Below are 26,534 nucleotides of genomic sequence, written 5' to 3' on the forward strand. Positions count from 1 at the left end.
AATTCCTGGCCTGGCGCAGTGGCTCACGCCTGTAAATCCTAGCACTTTGGGAGGCCGAAGTGGGCGGATCACAAGGTCAGGAGATGAAGACCAGCCTGGCCAACATAGTGAAACTCCGTCTCTACTAAAAATACAAAAATTAGCCAGGTGTGGTGGCACGTGCCTGTAGCCCCAGGGAGGTGGAGGTGGGAGAATCGCTTAAACCCGGGAGGCAGAGGTTGCAGTGAGCCGAGACCGCACCATTGCACTCCAGCAGCCTGGGTGACAGAGTCCATCTCAAAAAGAAAAAAAAAAAATTCCCTTAGGCCCGGCACGGTGGCTCATGCCTGTAATCCCAGCACTTTGGGAGGCCAAGGTGGGTGGATCACTTGAGGCCAAGAGTTTGAGACCACCCTGGCCAACATGGTGAAACCCTGTCTCTACTAAAAATATAAAAATTAGCTGGGCATGATGGTGTGTGCCTGTAATCCCAGTACTCAGGAGGCTGAGGCCCAAGAATAGCTTGGGCCCGGGAGGCAGAGGTTGAAGTGAGCCGAGATTGTGCCACTGCACTCCAGCCTGGGTGACAGAGTGAGACTGTCTCAAAAAAAAAAAAAAAAAAGTTTTTTTTCATTTTTTTCAATATACAATCTGAAACGATCTTTTAAGCTTATATGCTCTGATTTTTTTTTTTAATCTAAAATCAGGACCAGGTGCAGTGGCTTATGCCTATAATCCCTACACTTTGGGAGGCTGAGGAGGATTACTTGATCCCAGGAGGTCGAGGCTACAGTGACCTATAATCAGCTTTGGGCAGTGACAGTATCATAGCCAATAAGGTTTATCTGAGGCACAATTATTACTGATTATTGCCAATTGAAACAGTTATGATCATGCCACTGCACTCCAGCTTGGGTGACAGAGACCTTGCTTCAAAAAAAGAAAGAGGTCAGGTGTGGTGGCCCACGCCTTTAATCCCAGCACTTTGGGAGGCCAAGGCAGGTTGATTACTTGAGGTCAGGAGTTTGAGACCAGCCTGGCCAATGTGGTAAAACCCTGTTTCTACTAAAGAAATATAAAAATTAGCCAGGTGTGGTGGCACGTGCCTTTAATCCCAGCCTGGGTGACAAAGCGAGGCGAGACTGTCTCAAAAAAAAGAAATCCGGTAGACTTCACTTGTAATAATGGATATTTAATTCTATATTTCATATTATCTTTTATAAGAATTTAAGATTAGTCAACACCAATCCTATACTCCTCTAGAAAAGTATCTTTGTAGCTCTACTCATTATTTCTTACCTCTAACCTAAGTTACTTTATTACATATTCTGTTCATTTGTTCACTTGCTCATTGATGTAATAAATTAGTAATCTCAATTTATTGGTTACTTGTTTGATAGAGTCTTCAATGTAGAAATCTTGTCAAAGCTTTTTTTAAAAAAATTAAATAGGCCAGGTGCAGTGGCTCATGTCTGTAATCCCAGCACTTTCAGAGGCCGAGGCGGGCAGGCAGCTTGAGCTCAGGAGTTGGAGACCAGCTTGGGAAACATGGTGAAACCCTGTCTCTACCAAAAACACAAAAAGTTAGCTGGGCATGGTGGCATGCACCTATGGTCTCAGCTACTCAAGAGGCTGAGGTGGGAGGATCGCTTAAGCCTGGGAGGCAGAGGTTTCAGTGAGCCAAGATCAGCCAAACCACTGTGCCCGGCCCACATAAGTAATTTTTAATTTGCTAGTATCCACATTCATAAAGTAAAAAGAGGGGCCAGGTAGAGTGGCTCATGTCTGTAATCCCAGCACTTTGGGAGGCTGAGGCGGGTGGATCTCCTGAGCTCGAGTTCAAGACTGGCCTGGCTAACATGGTGAAACCCCGTCTCTACTAAAAATACAAAAATTAGCCAGGCGTGGTGGCACACTCCTGTAATCCCAGCTCCTTGGGAGGCTGAGGCAGGAGGATTGCTTGAGCCTAGGAGGTGGAGGTTGCAGGGAGGTGAGATCGTGCCACTGCACTCCAGCCTGGGCAACAGCACCAGACCATGTTTCAAAAAAAAAAAAAAGATTAAAAAAAAAAGTTTAAAAGGCTGGGTGGGGTGGTTCATGACTGTACTCCTAACACTTTGGGAGGCTGAGATGGGAGGATCGCTTGAGCCTAGGAATTCAATACCAGCCTGGGCAATATGGCAAGAGACTGTCTTTATAAAAAATTAGCCAGGTGTGGTGGCACATGCCGGTAGTCCCAGCTACTCAGGAGGCTGAGGCAGGAGGATTGCTTGAAATCAAGGCTGCAGTGAGCCATGATTGCACCACTGCACTCCTGCCTGGGTGATAAAGCAAGACCCTGTCTCAAAAAAAAAATTTAATTTTAATGTATTTTATTTAACCCAATATTCCTAAAATATTTCAATATGTAAACGGTATTTAAAAGATATACATATATATATATATATATATATTTTTTTTTTTTTTTTGCTGTGAGCTATGATCATCCCACTGCACTCAAGCCTGGGCAACAAAGCAAGAGTGCAGTGGGATGATCATAGCTCACAGCAGCCTTGAACTAGGTTCAAGTGATCCTCCCAAGCTGGGATTATAGGTGTGTTCCCCCACCCCTGCCACCCGTGGCTTAACTTTTTTTTTTTTGAGACAGAGTCTAGCCATCACCCAGGCTGGAGTGTAGTGGTGCCATTTCAGCTCACTGCAACCTCTGCCTCCCAGGTGCAAGTGATTCTTCCTGCCTTGGCCTTCCAAGTAGCTGGGATTACAGGCGTGTGCCACCACACCTGGCTAATTTTTGTATTTTTAGTAGAAACGGGGTTTTGCCGTGTTGGGCAGACTGGTCTCGAACCCCTGACCTCAGGTGATCCGCCTGTTTCGGCCTCCCAAAGTGTGGGATTATAGGCGTGAGCCACTGTGCCCGGCCTAAATTTTTTTTTTTTTTTGTAGACATAGGTCTCACTATATTGCCTAGGCAGGTCTTGAACTCCTGGGCTTAAAGGATCCTCCTGCCTCTGTCTCCTCCGTGCTGGGATTACAGGCATGAGCCACCGCACCTGGCGATATTTTGCATTCTTTTTTTCACACGACGTGTTTGAAATCCAGTTTGTACAGTGTTTTACATTTATAGCACATTCCCACTGGGACTAGTCACATCTGAAGTGCTCAAAAGCCACTATGGCCAGGGCTAACGTATTGGACAACACAGTGTTTAGAGGAGCCCGTCCCTGAGGACGCTGCAGTTTATAACATCATAGTTCCTCCTCTTTGGACTGCTGCTTTCCCCCAATGTATTAAGACTTGCAGAGTGTAAACAGGGCGCCGTGAGTGTGCAAAGCAGACACACCTTCTCAAAGGGCTCACTCTGAATACTTACCTTTCGGCTGTCCTACCTTCAACAGGTTTCTCGTGCATAGGAGATCCGAGACAGCAGAAGGCAGGAGCTGGCGGGGCGGGGAGGAAGGGCGGCTGTGCCGTTTACTATCTGTGTGACGCTGAGCAGATTACACACGGTCTCTCTGACTCAGCTCCTTCCTGTCACAAATGGGGATATTTATAGTATTTCTCACTACGTAGGTCCTTATGCGCATTAAATGAGCTACTACACGGCATTCGGCACAGCGCCAGGCACACAATGTTCAATATGTGTAGGGGTTAGCCCAGTAAACTGGTAGCCGGCCTGAGCAAGTCCCAGGAAAAGCCCAGAAACTCTGGAGACGTTACAGCCCAGGTCGAGAACCACGGCCCAGGCCGTCCCGGACGCGGGCCCACCAAGCCTAGGAAAGCCGCTCGGCACCGCTTCGGCTTCTAGACTCCGTGGCCGGCTCTTTCCCGTCAAGGCTGCGGCTGGAGAGGACTGAGGGAGACCTAGGGAGAGGATTTCTCTTCTCCATCCACGGAGACAACTTGGATATGAACGCCATGGATGTGAGGGGGTCCGCTGGAAGCAGGAGGGATGGGCTCCTGGACTCTCCAGCTACCTGTGTGGTCCTCCCCGGTGTGAGGACACAAGACAGGTCCTGGGCCGGGCCCGCATCCAACCCTACCGCCGGTGTCTGCGGTGAGGGCTGCGTCAGTGGAAAGCGCTCGACAACCGAGAGGCAGGCAGGGCCGGGGGCGTGGTCCACGCGGGACCCGCCCTCCGGGCTCTACCCCCGAGCGGACGCGCCCGCCTGAAGCAGCCAATCGGGAAGCGCAGAGCAGGTTCAAACACAGACGGCGGGTGAACATGGCGTCCTCGACTTGGTCTGAGACGTGATCGGCCTGCCTTCTGGTTGAAGATGTGGCGAGTGAAAAAACTGAGCCTCAGCCTGTCGCCTTCGCCCCAGACGGTGAGCGGGAGAGCTGTGGCGGAGAGAACTGGGCAGGGCTGCTGGCGCGGGGGCACTGGCCGTGTCGACTGTCCTGGAAAGTTGGGTCGAGCCCGGGGTTGGGGGCTTGTGGAGTCTTTGTTCGCCTTGCCGCTCCTGCGTGACTAGGGTGCGAGCCTACTCTTCTAATCGCATTTTGGGCTTCTTAGGGAGGGAGGAGGGGCGGACTGGCAGAGCCCAGGCTTCCTCACACTCGCCCTCTTTCTTGGTTCCTTTCTCAGGGAAAACCAGCTATGAGAACTCCTCTCCGCGAACTTATCCTGCAACCCGGTGCCCTCACCAACTCTGGAAAAAGGCCCCCCGCTTGCTCCTCGCTGACCCCATCACTGTGCAAGCTGGGGCTGCAGGTGAGATTCGCCTGGACAGCTTCTCGACTGGGCTGTTTGCCCAGGGTGAGAGCTCAGGGGAACAGAGGGCCAGGGCTAGAATAATTAATAACGATAATGAAGTCTTCTACGTCAGTGACATCTATTTACAGCTATTCAGGCCAACAGAGAGGTGCCCTAGGGTGGTTAAAGGAAATCCAGTGAGAACCTGAATCTCTGTTTAGCTGTTAGTTTTTATTACCTCCTCCTCCTCCCTTCGACCTTTATCAAACTATTGAGAAATCCTACCACCCTGATTAGTGCTCTTCCTCCAACATGGGGTCACTTATGGAAAGGTCAGTCAGCTGCAAGATTGAGGCAATATCCATTTACTCTAGGAGGTAGTCAGAACTCTCCTGGGATCAAGTTACACCACTGGAAGGTAGGGTACTTGGATCACCTTAGTTTAAACTAGCTCCTTGCAGAATTGCCCTCACTGATTTGTACTTTTGTTAAACGTCTTGAGAGACGTAGCCATGTAGAAACTGCATTTCAGTTGCTGTCAAAACTTGTCAAGGAAGCAGCTTGACTCCTGTATAAGATTCCTCCAAGAAAGGCTTTAGGACTAACTGCCTGGAAAAATTGTCTTCCTGAAGAAATTGCTATCCTTTTCTTTCTGATAATGAGAACTACGTAGTTTACCATATTTTCCCTCCTCTGCCTTCTAGAAAGCTCAAGGCCAAACTGGATCATCACATACATCTACTGTTATAGCTGTATAGGAAGTTTTGCTTCCTCTTTTTTGACCATGACTTTGTTATTTCATTAATCATATCCATCTATTCATTTTCATGCGTATGAATTCTTTTTGGAAGGAGATGGGATATCAATAAAATAGATATGAGGAGGAAAGAAGAGTGTGTAGACAGATGACATCCTGAGTAATAGAAGTATGATGATAGCAGTCTTTCTTGAAAGAGTTGCAAAATACCTACTGTCCAATAGAACTTTCTGGGATGAGGGAAATATTTATTTGATAATCTGTGCTGTCCATCATGGTAACTACTAGTCACATGGTTATTGAGCACTTAATACGTGGCTGAGGTGACTGAAGAATTGAATTTTTTTGTTTTTGAGATGGAGTCTTGCTCTGTCACCCAGGCTGGAGTGCAGTGGCGCGATCTTGGCTCACCGCAATCTTCGCCTCCAGGGCTCAAGCGATTCTCCTGCCTCAGGCTCCTGAGTAACTGGGATTACAGGTGCACGCCACCACACCTGGCTAATTTTTTGTATTTTTAGTAGAGACAGGGTTTCACAATGTTGGCCAGGCTGGTCTCAGACTCCTGACCTCAAGTGGTCCGCCTGCCTCGGCCTCCCAAAGTGCTGGGATTACAGGTGTGAGCCACTGTGCATGGCCTGAAGAATTGAATATTTAATTTAATTTAATTAATTTTTTTTTTTTGAGATGGAGTTTCGCTCTTGTTGCCCAGGTTGGAGTGCAATGGCACGATCTCAGCTAACTGCAACCTCCGCCTCCCGGGTTCAAGCAATTCTCCTGTCTCAGCCTCCAGCATGTGCCACCACGCCCAGCTAATTTTTGTATTTTCAGTAAAGACGGGTTTCTCCATGTTGGTCAGGCTGGTCTCGAACTCCTGACCTCAGGTGATCTGCCCGCCTCCGCCTTCCAAAGTGCTGGGATTATAGGCGTGAGCCACCGTGCCCAGCCTGAATTTTTGATTTTAATTTAAATAGCTACATGTGGCTAGTGGCTATCATATTAGACAGTACAGCTTAAGGTGGAAAATAAGTACTAGGTGGAAATTAGCTCTATAGAGCTTATAGAAGTTATTATGATTATTAATTAATTAATTAATTTTGAGATGCAGTTTTGCTCTTGTTCCCTAGGCTGGAGTGCAATGGCACAATCTTGGCTCACTGCAACCTCTGCCTCCTGGGTTCAAGTGATCCTCCTGCCTCAGCCTCCCTAGTAGCTGGGATTATAGGCACATGCCACCATGCCTGGCTAATTTTTGTATTTTTAGTAGAGACGGGGTTTCACCATATTGGCCAGGCTTGTCTCGAATTCCTGACCTCAGATGATCCGCCTGCCTCAGCCTCCCAAAGTGCTGGGATTACAGGTGTGAGCTACGGCGCCCAGCCTGAGTTTATAGAATTTAACCATAATTATTTAATCACAATAGCAGAATACTAGATTGAAATCGAATTCTCCTTCCCTCTTAACTGCTGGGCTTACTACCTCCAGATGCAGTCAGCTACACAATGAAAAGGGTTTTTCCCCAATAAAATAGCTGTTATTTTTGTTTTGTAAAATTTTTTTTTTTTTTTTGAGAGCCTCACTCTGTCGCCCAGGCTGGAGTGTAGTGGCACAATCTTGGCTCACTGCAACCTCTGCCTCCTGGGTTCAAGCAATTTTCCTGCCTCACCCTCCCAAGTAGCTGGGATTACAGGTGCGTGCCACCATGCCTGGCAAATTTTTTTTTTGAGATGGAGTCTCGCTCTGTCACCCAGGCTGGAGTGCAGTGGTGCCATCTAGGCTCACTGCAACCTCCGCCTCCCAGGTTCATGCGATTCTCTTGCCTCAGCCTCCTGAGTAGCTGGGATTGCAGGCATGTATCACTACGCCCAGGTAATTTTTGTATTTTTAGTAGAGACAGGGTTTCACCATGTTGGTCAGGCTGGTCTCGAACTCCTGACCTCGTGATCTGCCCGCCTCAGCCTCCCAAAGTGCTGGGATTACGGGCGTGAGCCACCGCGCCCAGCCTAATTTTTGTATTTTTAGTAGAGATTTTTTTTTTTTTTTTGAGACAGAGTCTCGCTCAGTCACCCAGGCTGGAGTGCCGTGGCGCAATCTTGGCTCACTGCAAGCTCCACCTCCCAGGTTCATACCATTCTCCTGCCTCAGCCTCCTGAGTAGCTGGGACTACAGGCGCCCACCACCACGCCTGGCTAATATTTTGTATTTTTAGTAGAGACGGGGTTTCACCATGTTAGCCAGGATGGTCTTGATCTCCTGACCTCGTGATCCGCCCACCTCGGCCTCCTAAAGTGCTGGGATTACAGGCGTGAGCCACCGCGCCCGGCCCTAATTTTTTTTTTTTTGAGACAGGTTCTCACTCGTTCCAGGCTAGAGTGCAGTGGCGTGATCTCGGCTCACTGCAACCTCTGCTTCCCGGGTTCAAGCAGTTCCCCTGCTTCAGCCTCCCCAGTAGCTGGAATTACAGGCTCATGCCACCATGCCTGGCTAATTTTTTGTATTTTTAGTAGAGGCGGGGTTTCACCATGTTGGCTAGGCTGGTCACAAACTCTTGACCTCAAGTGATCCGCCCTCCTTGGCCTCCCAAAGTGCTGGGATTACAGGCGTGGGCCACTGCACCTGGCCTGTTCTGTAAATTTTTGATTACTAATAGATATTAATTGTTTGAAGCATTTGAATATATAAATGTATAAGGAAGAAATATTTCTGCTATCTTAGATAACTGTCATATTTGACAGTTCTTTCATGCATCTCTTTATGTGTGTCTATTTTGTATATATGCACACACACTCATCTTTATATTGCCTTTTTTTTTTTTTTTTTTGAGAAGGAGTCTCGTTGTATCACCCAGATTAGAGTGCAGTGGTGCGATCTTGGCTCACTGCAACCTCTGCTTCCCAGGTTCAAGCGATTCTCCTGCCTCAGCCTCCCGAGTAGCTGAGACTACAGGTGCCCGCCACCATGCCCGGCTAATTTTTGTATTTTGAGTAGAGATGGGGTTTCACTATGTTGGCCCAGCTGGACTTGAACTCCTGACCTTGTGATCCTACTGCCTCAGCTTCCCAAAGTGCTGGGATTACAGGTGTAAGCCACCACGCCCTGTCTTTTGTATTTTTTTTTTGAGACAGGGTCTTGCTCTGTTACCCAGGCTAGAGTGCAGTGGTGTGATCTTGGCTCACTGCAACCTTGAACTCCTGAGCTCTAGCAATCCTCCCACCTCAGCCTCCTGAATAGCTGGGACTACAGGTGTGAGCCACCATACCTTTTTTTTTTTTTTTTTTTGAGACAGAGTCTCGCTCTGTCGCCCAGGCTGGAGTGCAGTGGCGCAGTCTTGGCTCACTGCAAGCTCCGCCTCCCGGGTTCACGCCATTCTCCTGCCTCAGCCTCTCCGAGTAGCTGGGACTACAGGCGCCCGCCACCACGCCCGGCTAATTTTTTGTATTTTTAGTAGAGACGGGGTTTCACCGTGGTCTCGATCTCCTGACCTCGTGATCCGCCCGCCTCGGCCTCCCAAAGTGCTGGGATTACAAGCGTGAGCCACCGCGCCCGGCCCACCATACCTTTTAATAATTTCAAAATTAAAGTAAGATACATGAAATTACAATAAAACATAACAGCATAACAAATTACTATAAAGTACACATCCATGTAACTAATACCCAGGTCAGTAAGTAGGACAGTGCCAGAATATCAGAAGTCCCTTTTAACCTAACCTTGGTTTTGTTTCATCCACTGATATAAATGAGAAATTTCATATGTTTGATTATTATTACTATTTTTTTTTTGAGACGGAGTCTTGCTGCTTGCCCAGGCTGGAGTGCAGTGGCGTGATCTTGGCTCACTGCAAGCTCTGCCTCCCGGGTTCATGCCATTCTCTTGCCTCAGCCTCCCAAGTAGCTGGGACTACAGGTGCCTGCCACCACAGCCAGCTAATTTTTTGTATTTTTAGTAGAGATGGGGTTTCATCGTGTTAGCCAGGATGGTCTCGATCTCCTGACCTCGTGATCCGCCTGCCTCAGCCTCCCAAAGTGCTGGGATTACAGGCGTGAGCCACTGTGCCCAGCCAAGAGGGAGAAGATCTTGTACCAACTCTAGATTCTGACAGAGCTTAAGCCTTCACTCACACCCTATGGACCCCTCCTACCTGTTCATCTAGAAGTGCGTTAGAGTTCAGAATGGAGATGAGTGGGGTCACGTTCAAGCTACCATCTGCCCATGATATGGATCTATATTCTCAGCCTGTTTATAATGTAGGCTGGTTCACTTGGAAGGACCCAAAATGGCTTAGCAGCTTTTCTTTCCCTACTATTGGGTCTCTATATGAGCAACAAAGATTAGCCAATTTCTTACCTAAGCAGAGGTAGTAAGAATTCTTTTCTTTTTTGAGGGCACTATCTTGCACCCGTAATTGTATGTTGGGAACTGAATTGACTGCCTTAGACAACTACTTTTGTTTCCTTTGGCAGGAAGGCAGCAACAACTCATCTCCAGTGGATTTTGTAAATACCAAGAGGACAGACTTCCCTTCAGAACATTTTAGTCATTCCTCAAAGTGGCTAGAAGCTTGTCAGCATGAATCAGATGAACAGCCTCTAGATCCAATTCCCCAAATTAGCTCTACTCCTAAAATGTCTGAGGAAGCAGTAGACCCACTGGACAACTATATGGTTAAAACCATCGTCCTTGTACCGTCTCCACTGGGGCAGCAGCAAGACATGACATTTGAGGCCCATTTAGATACCATGGCAGAGACAAACAGCATATCTTTAAATGAACCTCTGAGAACAGACGATCTGGTGAGAGAGGAGGTGGCACCCTGCATGGGAGACAGGTTTTCAGAAGTTGCTGCTGTATCTGAGAAACCTGTCTTTCAGGAATCTCCGTCCCATCTCTTAGAGGAGTCTCCACCAAATCCCTGTTCTGAACATTGCTCCAAGGAAAGCCTGAGGGACAGTAGGACTGAGGCTGTGCCTGAGGACTTAGTACCTTCTGAAAGTAACGCCTTCTTGCCTTCCTCTGTTCTCTGGCCTTCCCCTTCAACTGCCTTGGCAGCAGATTTCCCTGTCAATCATGTGGACCCAGAGGAGGAAATTGTAGAGCATGGAGCTACGGAGGAAAGAGAAATGAGGTTTCCCACACACTCTAAGGAGTTCGAATCAGAAGATCAAGCACTTGTCTTAAATGTGGAAGATATTCTGTCCACATGCCTGACACCAAATCTAGTAGAAATGGAATCCCAAGCAGCTCCAGGCCCAGCAGTAGAAGATGTTAGTAGGATTCTTGGCTCTGATACAGAGTCTTGGATGTCCCCACTGGCCTGGCTGGAAAAAGGTGTAAATACCTCCGTCATGCTGGAAAATCTCCGCCAAAGCTTATCCCTTCCCTCGATGCTTCGGGATGTTGCAATTGGCACTACCCCTTTCTCTGCTTGCTCGGTGGGGACTTGGTTTACTCCTTCAGCACCACAGGAAAAGAGTACAAACACATCCCAGACAGGCCTGGTTGGCACCAAGGACAGCACTTCTGAGACAGAGCAGCTCCTGTGTGGGTAAGTGCCCCTATGTCCCTGCGCCTCGTGAGTTCCATTACCCTGGACCTTCCCCTCCCATCCCTTCCCCTCCCTTTCTTTTCGTCATGTTCTTCTCTTTCTGCTGCAGCCGGCCTCCAGATCTGACTGCCTTGTCTCGACATGACTTGGAAGATAACCTGCTGAGCTCTCTGGTCATTCTGGAGGTTCTCTCCCGCCAGCTTCGGGACTGGAAGAGCCAGCTGGCTGTCCCTCACCCAGAAACCAAGGACAGTAGCACACAGACTGACACATCTCACAGTGGGGTAAGAAGGTTCCTCTCAAAGCTTGAAGGATCCCAGTGGGCTCTCTTTCTTGGAATTTAAGCTGAGAAGCTGCCAGAGGGCAAAGGGGACTCCTATCACAGGCTTATACTTAGAACATTTGTAAAAGCTGAGAATCTGGGCAGGCACAATGGCTGATGCCTGTAATCCCACTGCTTTGTTGTTTTTTTTTTTTTTTTTTTTTTGAGACGGAGTCTCGCTCTCTCACCCAGGCTGGAGTGCAGTGGCGCGATCTCGGCTTGCTGCAAGCTCTGCCTCCCAGGTTCACGCCATTCTCCTGCCTCAGCCTCTCCGAGTAGCTGGGACTACAGGCACCTGCCACCACGCCCGGCTAATTTTTTGTATTTTTAGTAGAGACGGGGTTTCACTGTGGTCTCGATCTCCTGACCTCGTGATCCGCCCGCCTCGGCCTCCCAAAGTGCTGGGATTACAAGCGTGAGCCACCGCGCCCGGCCAATCCCACTGCTTTGGGAGGCCAAGGTGGGAGGACTGCTTGAGGCCAGGCATTTGAAACCAGCTTGGGCAACATAGCGAGATCCCATCCCTACAAAAGATTTTTAAAAAATCAGCTGGATATGGTTTTGCATGCCTCACTACTCAGGAGGCTGAGGCAGGAGGATGGTTTGAGCCCAGGAGGCTGAGGCTGCAGTGAGCTATGATCATGGGCAAGAGAGTGAAACTCTGTCTCTTAAAACAAAAAAGCTGAGGATCTGGAAAATCCCCTTAAAGCTGCGGGTAGTCACTATACCCCTGGGGTACATCAAAACTTTCCAAAGGAGTGCAAGCAAGGAAACTTTTAAAGGAATTGGTTTTTAGATCATCATCTTCCACATGTATTCTTTTTCTTCGTTTTTTGCATTGGTAGACTATATTTAATATTTTAAGAAAAATTATGAATAAGCCTAAAACATTTTTTAAAATAATTTTTAATTTTTGTGGTTACAGAGTAGGTAAATATATTCATGGAGTCCATGAGATGTTTTGATATAGGCATGTGATGGTCAATAATCACATCATGGAAAATGGAAAATGGAATATCTGTGTCTGTCCCCTCAAGCATTTATCCTTCGTGTTACAAGCAATCCAATTATACTCTTTTAGTTTTTTTTTTTTGAGACGGAGTCTCACTCTGTCACCCAGGCTGGAGTGCAATGGCGTGGTCTTGGCTCACTGCAACCTCCGCCTCCCGAGTTCAAGCGATTCTCCTGCCTCAGCCTCCTAAGTAGCTGGGACTACAGGCGCATACCACCCCACCCGGCTAATTTTTGTATTTTTAGTAGAGACAGGGTTTCACTATCTTGGCCAGGCTGGTCTCGAACTTCTGACCTCAGGATCCACCTGCCTCAGCCTCCCAAAGTGCTGGGATTACAGGCATGAGCACTGCGCCCGGCCCCTATTGTTTATGTGAAGAAGATTTCTCAGTGTTTACATCTGTCAGAATGGAAAGGAGTCAGCTGGCATGGTGGCTCACCCCTGTAATCTCAGTACTTTGGGAGGGTGAGGTGGGAGGATCGCTTGAGCTCAGGAGTTCAAGACCAGCCTGAGAAATATGGTGAAACCTCATCTCTACAAAAAAATACAAAAATTAGCTGGGTGTGGTGGGGTGTGCCTATAGTCCCAGCTACTTGGAAGGCTGAGGTGGAGGATCACTTGAGGCCAGGAGTTCAAGGCTGCAGTGAACTGAGATCTTGCCACTGCACTCCAGCCTGGGTGACAGAGCCAGACCCTGCCTCAAAAAACAAAGAGTCATGAATTGTTGCTGAACCATTTCTTATTGCTGGAATTATAGTAATCCACAGATATATGAACTAATAAGGGGAAGGAAGCTGCATCGATTTCATTAATAGGTGATTCCCAATTAAATTTTGCTAAGCATGTTTATTTTATTAGAAATTATATTACAGTGACTAATATACAACTGATTAAAAGATTTCTCTATCCAAAAGAAAGCTTTTTCACTTTAAAGCCTTCTGGTCAAAGGAATTTAAAGGAAATTTTAATTTAAATTTAGATGACCTTTTGTTGTTGTTGCAGAGATGATGGTTAATAACAGATTTTATTTTTATTTTTTGAGATAGTGTCTCGGTCTGTCACCCAGGCTAGAGTACCATGTTGTGATCAGGGCTCACTGAAGCCTCAGCTTCCTTGGCTCAGGTGATCCCCCCACCTCAGCCTCCTGGGTAGCTAGGACTGTAGGTGTATGCAACCACACCTACCTAATTTTTTTGTATTTTTAGTAGAGATGGGGTTTTGCTATGTTGGCCAGGCTGTTCTCAAACTCCTGGGCTCAAGTGATCTGCTAGCCTTTGCCTCCCAAAGCACTGAGATTACAGCTGTGAGCCACTGTGCCCAGCTAATAACAGACTTTAAAGCATACAAATATATTACATTAGGATGAAATTCTGAGAAAAATAAAAAATATATGTTCAAAGAGAAAAAGGCACGACATAATAAAATTTCTGACTGCTAAGAAGAGCTTTTTCTTGTATTTTTAAAAGATAGCAACTAGGTATCTCATCATTTTGGTGTATGTGGTATTTATGCCACTGGATATATTTAAGAATAATCTAATAATTTTATTTTAAGCTGGGCACGGTGGCTCACACCTGTAATCCCAGCACTTTGGAAGGCCGAGGCGGGCGGATCACCTGAGGTCAGGAGTTCAAGACCAGCCTGGCCGACATGGCGAAACCCCGTCTCTACTAAAAATACAAAAATTAGCCGGGTGTGGTGGAGGGCACCTGTAATTCCAGCTACTTAGGAGGCTGAGGCATGAGAATTGCTTGAACCCGGGAGGCAGAGGTTACAGTGAGCCAAGATCGTGCCACTGCACTCCAGCCTGGGGGATAGAGTAAGACTCTGTCTCAAAAAAAAAAAAAAAATTTTAAATTGTCAATATTGGTAATATGCTGGACATTACAGCCTTTGCAACAATTTAAACTTAAGGGTACTTAGTTTTTGTGGGAAATATTAGAGGAAAGTAGCTAAAAGACCACTGTTGGCCCAATGTGGTGGCTCATGCTTGTAATCCCAGCACTTTGGGAGGCTGAGGCTGGCAGATCACTTGAGGCCAGGAGTTTGAGACCAGCCTGGCTAACATAGTGAAACCCCATCTCTATTTTTTTTTTTTTTTTTTTGAGACAGAGTCTTGCTCTGTCGCCCAGGCTGGAGTGCAGTGGCGCGATCTCGGCTCACTGCAAGCTCCGCCTCCCGGGTTCCCGCCATTCTCCTGCCTCAGCCTCCCGAGTAGCTGGGACAACAGGCGCCTGCCACCACGCCCGGCTAATTTTTTGTATTTTTAGTAGAGACGGGGTTTCACCGTGTTAGCCAGGATGGTCTCGATCTCCTGACCTCGTGATCCGCCCACCTCGGCCTCCCAAAGTGCTGGGATTACAGGCGTGAGCCACCGCGCCCGGCCCCCCCATCTCTATTAAAAATACAAAAGTTAGCTGGGTATGGTAGTGCACTCCTGTAATCCCAGCTACTTGGGTGGCTGAGGCATGAGAATTGCTTGAACCCAGGAGGCAGAGGTTGCAGTGAGCCGAGATCGCGCCAGTGTACTCCAGCCTGGGCAACAGAGTGAGGCTGTCTCAAACAACAACAACAACAATGTTCTAGAGGATTCTGTTACAACACAGGCCTAGGAAGGAAGGGAATGGTGGCAGGTGAAGGAATTGATAGCACCTCACCATTGTGGCTGTTGAGATAATAGGTGGCTGCTGCTAAGAAGAGATGGTCCCCAAATGTGCAGAGACCTCCTTTGAGTTGAAAATATCCTCAAAGTAATGACCTTACCATTTGCCAAAAATCCTGGAAACCATAAGCTCTGTGTTCCTCCAGCTGTTCAATTTCCCTCTTGTTTTCTTATCTTTGTGTCCTTTCCTCTTGTTCTTGACCTTGTTTCCCATCCCTGAATCTGCCATGCATCCTCTTCCCCTGAAGCTTGCCAGGTCCCTTTGTAGGCCACTGAAGCAGAACCAAAGAGGGGAAATGACATACCTTTAGCCATTCTCCATCAGCATGCCATGTCCTCGCTGCCTGGCTGCCTCCTTCACATTAATCTCATCACCTGCCTGACTGTCCAGCTGAGCACTATGTGAGCCCTATCCAAGCTCATGTGCTACTCTGTGCCTTATTTCACGATGCAGCAGTGAATGATAACTGCTTTGCTGGGGAAGGGAGCCATGAACTCCAAGAAATCAGCAGTGCTGCTCCAGTAGTAATTTTTTCCCCAGATGATGGCTGCCTTGCCTCAGTAATGAAGACTCCCACTTTTCTCTTAGAACTTGTCTTCTAGGGTTCTACTGCCTTTGAGAACATACCTACTTACTCTATGCATACTATGAGTTTTATCTATCTGACCCAGCATAATGAGCAGACAAGAAAGTAAAAATGATGAATAAATACCTAAGAAGGTTAGCATTATTGTCAATAAAAAATGCAAATTGAACAGTGAGATGCCATTTTCTTGTGACTCAATAGCAAAGAATAAAATAGGTAATGCTGGTAAGCATACTCTGTTTATCTGTAGGATATAAATTGGTTCATTTGTTCATCCTTTTTTGTTTTTGGTTTTTTTTTTTGACACAGGGTCTCACTTTGTTACCCATACTGGAGTGCAGTGGCACGAACATGGCTCACTGCAGCCTCCACCTCCTAGGCTCAAGGGATCCTCCCACCTCAGTCTAGCTGAGTAGCTGGGAATATAGGCATGTGCCACCATGCCTGGCTAATGAAAAAAAATTTTTTTTTTTTGAGATGGAGTTTCACTCTTGTTGCCCAGGCTGGAGTGCAATGGCGTGATCTCGGCTCACTGCAACCTTGCCTCCTGGGTTCAAGCAATTCTCCTGCCTCAGCCTCCGGAGTAGCTGGGATTACAGGCATGTGCCACCACGCCTGGCTAATTTTGTAGTTTTAGTAGACATGGGGTTTCTCCATGTTGGTCAGGCTGGTCTCGAACTCCTGACCTCAGGTGATCTGCCTGCCTCGGCCTCCCAAAGTGCTGGGATTACAGGCGTGCGCCACCACGCCCAGCTTTTTTTTTTTTTTTTTTTTTAGAGATGGGGTTTCACTGTGTTGCCTAGGCTGGTCTTGAACTCCTGGACCCAAGTGATCCTCCTGCCTCAGCCTCTGAAGGTGCTGGGATTACAGGCATGAGTCACTGTGCCTGGCTAAACAAAGAAATTTTTTACCTACCTGTGGATTTTTCTTTCTGACGTGGCTTCATTGAATTGAGAACTTTGCTTCTGCTTTTAATAGGAAAGGTGGCTGGGTGTGGCAGGAGCACTTTGGAAGTCCAAGGCAGGAGGACTGTTTGAGGCCAGGAGTTTGAGACCAGCCTGGGCAACATAGCAAGACCTCATCTCTACAGAAAATAAAAAATAAATAAAATAGGAAAGGCTCCTATAACTCACTGGGTGGGAGGAAGAATGAGGTGCTGGTGGTACATGTTGCCTACTCAAAAGGAGCAACTTGGCTGGTCATGGTGGCTCACCCCTGTAATCCTAGCACTTTGGGAGGCTGAGGTCGGTGGATCACTTGAGGCCAGGAGTTCAAGACCAGCCTGGCCAACATGGTGAAACCCCAACTCTACGAAAAACATACAAATTAGCTGGGTGTGGTAGTGCATGCCTGTAATCCCAGCTACTTGGGAGGCTGAGGCATGAGAATTGCTTGAACCTGGGAGGTGGAGGTTGCAGTGAGCCGAGATTGTGCCACTGCCCTCCAGTCTGGATGATAGAACAAGACTGTCTCAAAAACAAACAAACAAAACAAGGAACAACTCTGTTTTTCTGGCTAGATAACTAATAAACTTCAGCATCTTAAGGAGAGCCATGAGATGGGACAGGCCCTACAGCAGGCCAGAAATATCATGGTAAGTGTTGATTGACCTTACACCACCACTGGGCCTCCTGTGAAGATCAAGAATGGAGGATCCTGGGTGGTTAGTAGATGGTGATACTAAGCTGTGGTGGTGAAGGGAGGTTTCCAAACCTTTGTAAAGTACATCTCCTTATGCGGAGCTTGGAATTGGGGTTAGCGGTTTTCCTCCCCAGTGCCCCTGTTTCCTGCTTAGTGACTTTATTTGATCTCACCTACTCATTTTTTTCTCTACAGCAATCATGGGTGCTTGTCTCTAAAGAGCTGATATCCTTGCTTCACCTATCCCTGTTGCATTTAGAAGAAGATAAGACTACTGTGAGTCAGGAGGTAAGCAGCATGAAGATGGAGGTGGAGGCCTGTGGTGGGACTAAAAGCCATAAAGAGGAACCAGACACATCAACTGATTCTTATCATATAGTCTCGGTGTGCAGAAACCTTGGTCTCTTGCTGTTTTGATCTGCTGAAGAAATTGAGGGCAAAGCTCCAGAGCCTCAAAGCAGAAAGGGAGGAGGCAAGGCACAGAGAGGAAATGGCTCTCAGAGGCAAGGATGCGGTAAGGTGCCAGGCATTTGTTCTTGGATGTGGGAGGTTTCCACCTCAAGGTTCCTGCAGGAACACAAATGCACTTTAGACACAGATGGGTGGCCTAAGAACTGCCTGCCCTGGGCAGTAAAGAACTGATCTACTGAGGTGTCAGATGGTTACAGCTTTTTGTGCTGGCTCCCCTGTTGCCCACTGTGTCCTTGCAACCTCTTCCCTCAATAGGCAGAGATAGTGCTGGAGGCTTTCTGTGCACATGCCAGCCAGCGCATCAGCCAGCTGGAACAGGACCTAGCATCCATGCGGGAATTCAGAGGCCTTCTGAAGGACGCCCAGACCCAACTGGTAATTTAAGGACATTTTCTTTCCTGGGGTCTGTGCTGACAGACTGGGAGGGTGGTTGCATACTCCCACTTTGCTGTATCCAAAGGGAAGGGGCTCCCGCCTAGGCAGTCTTTCTTTTGTAGGTAGGGCTTCATGCCGAGCAAGAAGAGCTGGTTCAGCAGACAGTGAGTCTTACTTCTACCTTGCAACAAGACTGGAGGTCCATGCAACTGGATGTGAGTATTTGGGGCCATCATAACTAATTCCTTACTCACATCAAGTCCTATTAGGAGCTTTGCCTCAAGTGTGCTCTACTGACCTGCTTGCTTCCCCTGGTAGTATACAACATGGACAGCTTTACTGAATCGGTCTCGACAACTCACAGAGAAACTCACAGTCAAGAGCCAGCAGGCCCTGCAGGAACGTGATGCGGCAATTGAGGAAAAGCAGGAGGTACAAACCAAGAGTGGGGACTGCTTAGGCTTGGTTTCCTTCCTAATGTGTGATACCATTAGCCTCTTACCCTGGATCTGTTTTCTTTTCACCCTGTGGGTTTGGAGGCCAGCCAGTAAGGTCTCTTAGCTGTAAGATGGCCTTAAGCCCAGTTTTTTCCTTTGCCCTTCAGCATCTTTACTTCAGCAACTTTTCTCCTGTCTCTACTTTTTCCTGAGGATCAACCTTATTTTCTGCAATGTTGATGCCCAGGAGCAAGGTAGTTTTCTGTCTTGTCCAGAAAGAGAAGCTGGACCAAGTCCTGGGATTTGATTCAGGAAGAACTATAGGAGGAAAACCATCTTTTCTTCCTAGGTTTCTAGGGTGCTGGAACAAGTCTCTGCCCAGTTAGAGGAGTGCAAAGGCCAAACAGAACAACTGGAATTGGAAAACAGTCGTCTAACAACAGGTGTTTGTGTGTGTGTGTGTGTGTGTGTGTGTGTGTGTATGCACGCATGTAAGCATTTGAGCCCTGTTAAGGCTTGGAGTGTGGCACTAGAGCAAGGAAGTACTCAGGAGCACTTGCTTTGGAGCACAAGTTTGGGGAGTTTCTATCCTAGTGACCGCATGGTGTCATTAGGATACTTTTGTTCTAGATCTCCGGGCTCAGTTGCAGATTCTGGCCAACATGGACAGCCAGCTAAAAGAGCTACAGAGTCAGCATGCCCATTGTGCCCAGGACCTGGCTGTGAAGGATGAGTTACTCTGCCAGCTTACCCAGAGCAATGAGGAGCAGGCTGCTCAGTGAGTTCCTAACAGGGTACTGTGGCAGTAGGCATCCAGGATTTAGGACCAAATGGGATCTAATATGTGGTCTCTGGCAGATGGCAAAAGGAAGAGATGGCACTAAAACACATGCAGGCAGAACTGCAGCAGCAACAAGCTGTCCTGGCCAAAGAGGTGCGGGACCTGAAAGAGACCTTAGAGGTAAGGAATATGGCTTGGGCCAAGGGAGCTGGTAAGCTTCAGGAGTGTGATTCTTGCCTGATAGTGTTGAGGTAAGGTTTGAGACTGTGAACTAGAAAAAGCCTCTGTGCCCAGGGCACTAAAATTCTCCCTGCCTGTCTTGCTCCTTCTCTTGTCTTCCCAGTTTGCAGACCAGGAGAATCACGTTGCTCACCTGGAGCTGGGTCAGGTTGAGTGTCAATTGAAAACCACACTGGAAGTGCTCCGGGAGCGCAGCTTGCAGTGTGAGAACCTCAAGGACACTGTAGAGAACCTAACGTAAGTTCTCTAACTTTCTGTACTTCCCCCTAAGTGCTTATTTTTTCTTAGGAACACTTCTAGAAGCCAAAATCTCCAAGAAGAGAACTGTGAGTGTTGAGCCTCTTGTTTCTCTCCTTTAACGCAGCTCTGTGGGGATTTGGGAGAGGCGTTCAGAGAAGGTAATTTGGTCTTTGGCCATCTTCCCTGTTCCTTATTTCAGGGCTAAACTGGCCAGCACCATAGCAGATAACCAGGAGCAAGACCTGGAGAAAACACGGCAGTACTCTCAAAAGCTAGGGGTGCTGACTGAGCAACTACAGAGCCTGACTCTCTTCCTACAGACAAAACTAAAGGAGAAGGTAGGATCCTGGGGTTCCTTCTCTTCTCTTCCAACTATATCTTTATTTTACAGAATAGTCTTCCTAAAACATTACTGTTTTTCTGACTGTGACCTTATATGACTTTCAGTTACCTACAGGACCTCATTAGCCTGTTGCTCAAACCTTTCTTCCCCTGTCTCCTACCTCCCTATTATGAACACTTTGCCCCAGCTAGATTGCCTGTATGCTACACACATGTCCCCATTTTTATCCCCAGAACCCAGACTCTGGCTGTTCCCACATTCATTCTCTTCTTTGTTCAAACTGGAAATGCCTTTTCTATTAAAATCCTCCCTTCTGACCTGGGCAACATGGTGAAAACCATCTGGACAAAAAAAAACAGAAATTAGCCCAGGTGTAGTGTTGTGCACCTGTAGTCCCAGCTATCTGGGAGGCTGAGGTGGGAGGATCACCTGAGCCTGGGAAGTTGAGGCTGCAGTGAGCCATGATCATACCTGGCTAATTTTTTTGTATCACTGCACTCCAAACTGGGTGAGAGTGAAACCCTTTCCCCCCCAAAAAAAGAAATCTTCCCTGGTTTACCTTCTTTGAAATGTTCCCGCCGGGCGCGGTGGCTCACGCTTGTAATCCCAGCACTTTGGGAGGCCGAGGCAGGCGGATCACGAGGTCAGGAGATCAAGACCACGGTGAAACCCCGTCTCTACTAAAAAAATACAAAAAATTAGCCGGGCGCGGTGGCGGGCGCCTGTAGTCCCAGCTACTCGGAGAGGCTGAGGCAGGAGAATGGCGTGAACCCGGGAGGCGGAGCTTGCAGTGAGCCGAGATCGCGCCACTGCACTCCAGCCTGGGCGACAGAGCAAGACTCCGTCTCAAAAAAAAAAAAAAAAAAAAAAAGAAATGTTCCCAAATCAAATCATGTGGACCCGGTGATCTTTTCTTCTGCCATATTTCTCATGAACTTACTCTCCTTTTGTATTTGTATTAATTTTCCTTGGATACCTGGTCTCTTCAACCAGACTATGTTTCAAGAAAGCAGAAATATAGCCTTCTTTGGCCTCCCCGCAGTGTGCACTAAACAATAAATGGTTGACATCATTCAGAATACAAAGGTAATTAGCTTATTCAGCAGATAACGGCACAACAAATATCCTAAAATCTGACAATTGCTTATGACCTGATCCTCTTCCCCAACTGGGCACCGAGCACAGGAAATGCCAACAAATCTACAGTTTAGCATGGAAGACAAACAGATGTAAACTTGTCATCTTGACTTATGATCATGGTAGAGGTCTGCATGGACCACTGTGAGAGATAGAGAGGGGAGCACCACTTCAGCCTTCGAGAATTAGGATGCCTTCTCAAAGCAGCTGACCTTGGGTACAGTCTTGAGGTTTAGAAGTTTGTGGGGCAGGGGAGGGTATTTAGGAAGTCCCACTAGGCAGGGGGAACGGTGTATGCAAGTTTCATCTGACTACATATGAGAGTCGTACATAGAAAGTCATGCACATAGTACATGATGTGTTCTTTTTTATAGTGTCTACCTTATAAAACCTGGGTTAGGTGCTGGGACTAGAGGATGAACAAGGCAAGATGCTGCTCATATGGAATGCAGCAAGTCTGAGGAATGGGAAGCAGCTCTTCATGGCTGCAGTGTGAGAGCTATGTGGGGCAAGGCAGGAGAGAACACTGGAGAAGTAGGCAGGAGGCCAGATTTTGAAGGCTTGAAATAATGGCAGTTTTATAGGCGGTAGAAAGGAGAGGATGGAGTGAATGAATTCAATAGATATTTAGGAAGCAGACGCAGTAGAACTAATTTGATGTAAGAGTAAGTCAGAAGAGTGAATGATGATCCTTAGATTGCTAGGAAAGAAGGCCCAGTGGGTCAGCTGTGTTAGTGTGTGGAGACTGCGGTTAGTGACACCTCCGGGTCATCTCTGTGCCCAGGGAGCACTTCACCTGTGTGGCAGGAGGGATAGCAATAGGAAGCACTTCAATTCCCCACAACTCAGACACCCAGACGAGAGGGCAGAGGACCAAGGCTGAAAGGAGTAGAGAGCCTGAGAGAGACGACACTGAGGGGAGGTAGTGGTGACGCAGGCTAACCAGTCAGCGGGAGAGACCTAGACTGGGGGCAGAGAAGGCGGGAGAACTGGAGAGAGGACCTAGCCTAGGAGGAGAGGGAGCAGGCTGAGAAGGAAATGCTCTGGGTAGGAGAGGCAGACTCCAAGGAAAAATCCAACAAGTTGAGGAGGATTTGGGATTGGAAAAGCTGAGATCCAGGTGGGAGAGCTGAGGAGGGATAGAAAAGAATAGGTTGAGCCATGGGGTTTCAAGTATGTGGAAAGGAGCAAAGATGTTAGGAAAGGGTCGGAAGGGCACATCCCGGAGTCCCAGGTAGCAGGACGAGGATGGCAGGGGAAGAGCCAAGGAGACGAAGCGGAGATATTGAGGGCTCCCGCCTTGCCTGGCCTTACCTGTGCGCAGCCAGTTAGCAGCTGCAGCCACAAGCACAGCTACTTCAGAACTGAGGCCAGCAAGCTTTTCCTATAAATGGCCATATAATAAGTATTTTTGGCTTTTTGGGCCATATGGTCTCTGTCTCAACTACTCAATTCTGCCTTTGTTGTTCAAGAGCAGCCATAGATGATACGTAAATTAATGGGTCTGGCTGCGTTCCAATAAAACTTTATTTACAAAAATAATTGGCAGGCTAGATTTGACCTGTAGGCCACAATTTGCTAGCCTTCCCTCTCCCTGCTCTAGAATAGTAAATACAGGAGTAGGAACAGACTTCTGATAGGGTGGCACAGGGAAAATGGTGAACTCAGTTTCATACATACTAAGTTGACAGATTGACCGTGGAACCTTCTGGTAGATTCTTCACAGGCAGTTAGCCTTTAAGTCTGCAGACTGGGAAAAAATCCAGTTGAGAGAGGGATGGAAGAGTCATTCATGTGGAAGGGAAGTTTGAAGTAGATGCTTTTGTGATGCTCCCAAGGCAAGGCCACCCTGGGAATGAATTAGAGTAAATTTAGGGCCAAGGACTTAACCCAGAGGATCCAGCAGTTAAGGAAGGATCTGTGAATAGACAAGAAATAACCAGAAAGGTGTGGGGCCTGCCTTTAAAGGAGAGAGACTCATGTCCTGGAAGCTAAGAAAAGGAAGTTTCTAAAAGAACAATCTGGTCATCAATATCAAATAGGTCAAGTAAAACAAGAGCTGAAATATATGCATTGCATTTGAAAGTAAGGCTGCCATTGGTGAACCAAATGACAAGAATTTAGGTGGAATGACAGGGGAGAAGCCTGAGTGTAGTGGGCTGGGGAGTCAATAGATGGTGAGAGTTATAAACAAGAAGTATAGGCTCTTTCTTTCTTTTTCTTTCTTTCCTTCCTTCTTTTCTTTCTAGAAAAGGCAGTAGCTAAAAGGGGATTTAAGGTAAGAAGAAGGGCTTTGTTTTGTTTAGGTTTGTTTTTAAAATACTGCTGTTTTTGTGGGAGAGGCTTAAGAATATAAACATGTTCAGAGAAAGGCACTAATGGAGAAGTTGAAGATAGAGAATTGAGATAACAGGTGGAACAGCATTTTGGAGGAGATGGCTGGGAGCTACCTGGAAGCCCAGGAGTTCACTAGACCTGAACAGCAGCTATTTTTTCTTCTTTGCCCTTAGACTGAACAAGAGACCCTTCTGCTGAGTACAGCCTTTGCTCCCACCCAGGAACACCCTCTGCCTAATGACAGCACCTTCCTGGGAAGCATCTTGACAGCAGTGGCAGATGAAGGTTAAAGGCCCTGGGATTTGGGGGTGGGAAAGTTGTGACACTGCTCCTGATATCTTCAGCTGTTGAAGATGTCCACCAGCGGGCTTGTCTATCTTACCCTGGCTTCCATTATGATAGACCCCTGCCTGGATCATCAGAGGGGCCCTCTCCCATTATTGGTTTTTCTCTTAGAGCCAGAATCAACTCCTGTGCCCTTGCTTGGAAGTGACAAGAGTGCTTTCACCCGAGTAGCATCAATGGTTTCCCTTCAGCCCGCAGGTTAGGAGAGGCTCCAGGGATCCTGCCTCATTTCTAGAAAATCTGGTGGTGATGAGTAAAGACAAAAGCAGTGAGAAGTGCTTTGCTCTAAAAACCTCAATTCTACTTGGGCTCATTTTATTTCTGCCTTCTGGGATCTGTAATGTTCCAGACATTCAAATCCTGTGGGTGGGGAACACGGATAAGAGTTGTGGAAATGATGGCTATACACTCCTTCCTTCCAGGGCTGGAAGGCTAGACCTCTATCTGGGACTTTCTCTTTCAGAGACCCCAGGCATGGAGGAGAGCCTGGCAGAAATGAGTATTATGACTATTGAGCTTCAGAGTCTTTGTTCCCTGCTACAAGAGTCTAAAGAAGAAGCCATCAGGACTCTGCAGCGAAAAATGTGAGTGGGATGCAGTTTTGGTGACAGAGGGACAGTGAGACAGCCTCTTATGCCAAGGGTCCAACTGGCCCCTGAGAGGACAGGAATGTTGCTGAATTCTTCCTTCCTTCAGTTGTGAGCTGCAAGCTAGGCTGCAGGCCCAGGAAGAACAGCATCAGGAAGCCCAGAAGGCAAAGGAAGCAGACATAGAGAAGCTGAACCAGGCCTTGTGCTTGCGCTACAAGGTGAAGGAGGGACCTAGAAGTGGGGCGATGAAGAACTGGGGCAGCTCTACTGGCCCACTGGGAGCCATTATCTCTCCAGGAATCTGGGTGGTGGGGATTTTCCAACCACTGCCCTAGTTTTGCCCTTCCTGGGGTCAGACATTTCACATATCAGCTATGGGCTGACCTGTCTTCCCAGGCCTACCTAGGAGAGAAGTCAGGAACTCTAGCAGAGCTCTCCCAACACTGAAATGTGCCTTGCCTGGCTTGGTCCTGGGGGAAGAATTGGCGTGATATCAATTGGTCCCATGTGGGCTAAGCATGGGTCAAGCACTCTCTCCTACCTCCTGGCAAGGGCTGTGAAGAGACCAGCTCTCCATGTGTCTTCTCACCTCCCTTTCCCTCACAGAATGAAAAGGAGCTCCAGGAAGTGATACAGCAGCAGAATGAGAAGATCCTAGAACAGATAGACAAGAGTGGCGAGCTCATAGTATGTTCACCATCATGCCCAGGCCTTTGCCTTCTGTGTTACTGGTCAGCCAGGATCCCAAATATGAGAAAGGTTTGCTTTTGTTCACCACATATTGTCTATCCTTATGTCCTATTGGACACCTCTCCATTCTCATTCCCAGAGCCTTAGAGAGGAGGTGACCCACCTTAACCGCTCACTTCGGCGTGCAGAGACAGAGACCAAAGTGCTCCAGGAGGCCCTGGCAGGCCAGCTGGACTCCAACTGCCAGCCTGTGGCCACCAATTGGATCCAGGAGAAAGTGTGGCTCTCTCAGGAGGTGACTCAGAGTTAACAGAGGAGCTGGACAGCAGGTGGGGGCCCCAGGCTGTACCCCTGTTGAACTGGACATATTTCTAGGTGGACAAACTGAGAGTGATGTTCCTGGAGATGAAAAATGAGAAGGAAAAACTCATGATCAAGTTCCAGAGCCATGTAAGAATGTCCATGCCATTCCAGGGCCATTCCTACCATCGTTAGCAAATGCCCCGCCATGTTTCCCCTGTCCTACCAAGCTTGCTCTTTTATGCATAGGACTTATAAAATCTGTTTGCTTTCTAGAGAAATATCCTAGAGGAGAACCTTCGGCGCTCTGACAAGGAATTAGAAAAACTAGATGACATTGTTCAGCATATTTATAAGGTATAGGCAGGAGGGAGGTGATATCACTAATGCACCTGGTACAAGGCCTGGCCCCAGGAGGTACTAATGAGCACAGCTCTGGTTCCCAGCCTATGCTGAGAGCTGGGCCTGAATCACTATTGCAGGCTTCTCCGTGGTGTCTGTTTTCTCCCCTCTAATTCAGCGGCTGCCTCCTGGGGCTGGGAGCCCTGGGCCTTAGCTCTGTGGTCCTGAGCTGCGTTTTCTGCCTCTCTTCCCAGACCCTGCTCTCTATTCCAGAGGTGGTGAGGGGATGCAAAGAGCTACAGGGATTGCTGGAATTTCTAAGCTAAGAAACTGAAAGCCAGAATCTGCTTCACCCCTTTTTACCTGCAATACCCCCTTACCCCAATACCACGACCAACTGGCATAGAGCCAACTGAGATAAATGCTATTTAAATAAAGTGTATTTAATGAATTTCTCCAAGCTTACGGAATCTTACTTTTTGGGTGAGAGGGGGTGGATGATGAAGTCAGAGAAGAGGCAGCTTGGGCCTCCTGCCTGGGCACCCTTCATAGATCCCTCTCCACCTCCTGCTGCATCCAAAGCCAAGGCTGCCTGCCCTTCCTCCCTTCCCCTCCTTTCACCAAAACTCTGGGCAGTGGACTGCTTGTTCCCTGGCTCACCGCCTGGAGGAAACAGAAAGGCTTCATTCTCTTACTTTCCCCAGCCCCCTC

At 47.8% G+C, this 26,534-nt stretch overlaps 1 protein-coding gene across 1 annotated transcript; it reads left to right on the forward strand.

Annotated features, from left to right (window-relative positions):
- The first annotated feature begins 4,110 nt into the window (after positions 1 to 4,110).
- Positions 4,111 to 26,278, forward strand: SPAG5 (sperm associated antigen 5). Its single transcript, XM_032163200.2, has 24 exons — positions 4,111 to 4,304; positions 4,565 to 4,690; positions 9,890 to 10,971; positions 11,081 to 11,255; positions 17,074 to 17,148; positions 17,391 to 17,483; positions 17,575 to 17,709; positions 17,922 to 18,041; positions 18,164 to 18,256; positions 18,360 to 18,473; positions 18,828 to 18,921; positions 19,109 to 19,256; positions 19,337 to 19,439; positions 19,603 to 19,736; positions 19,939 to 20,077; positions 23,730 to 23,841; positions 24,013 to 24,099; positions 24,365 to 24,485; positions 24,598 to 24,709; positions 25,098 to 25,178; positions 25,321 to 25,476; positions 25,557 to 25,631; positions 25,758 to 25,838; positions 26,078 to 26,278. Exons 1-24 carry the CDS (start codon positions 4,254 to 4,256, stop codon positions 26,147 to 26,149), a joined length of 3,579 nt encoding a protein of 1,192 aa, XP_032019091.1. The 5' UTR covers positions 4,111 to 4,253; the 3' UTR covers positions 26,150 to 26,278.
- Positions 26,279 to 26,534: the final 256 nt, after the last annotated feature.

Source organism: Hylobates moloch, unplaced genomic scaffold (genome assembly GCF_009828535.3).
Source record: "Hylobates moloch isolate HMO894 unplaced genomic scaffold, HMol_V3 SCAFFOLD_10, whole genome shotgun sequence".
NCBI lineage: Eukaryota > Metazoa > Chordata > Mammalia > Primates > Hylobatidae > Hylobates > Hylobates moloch.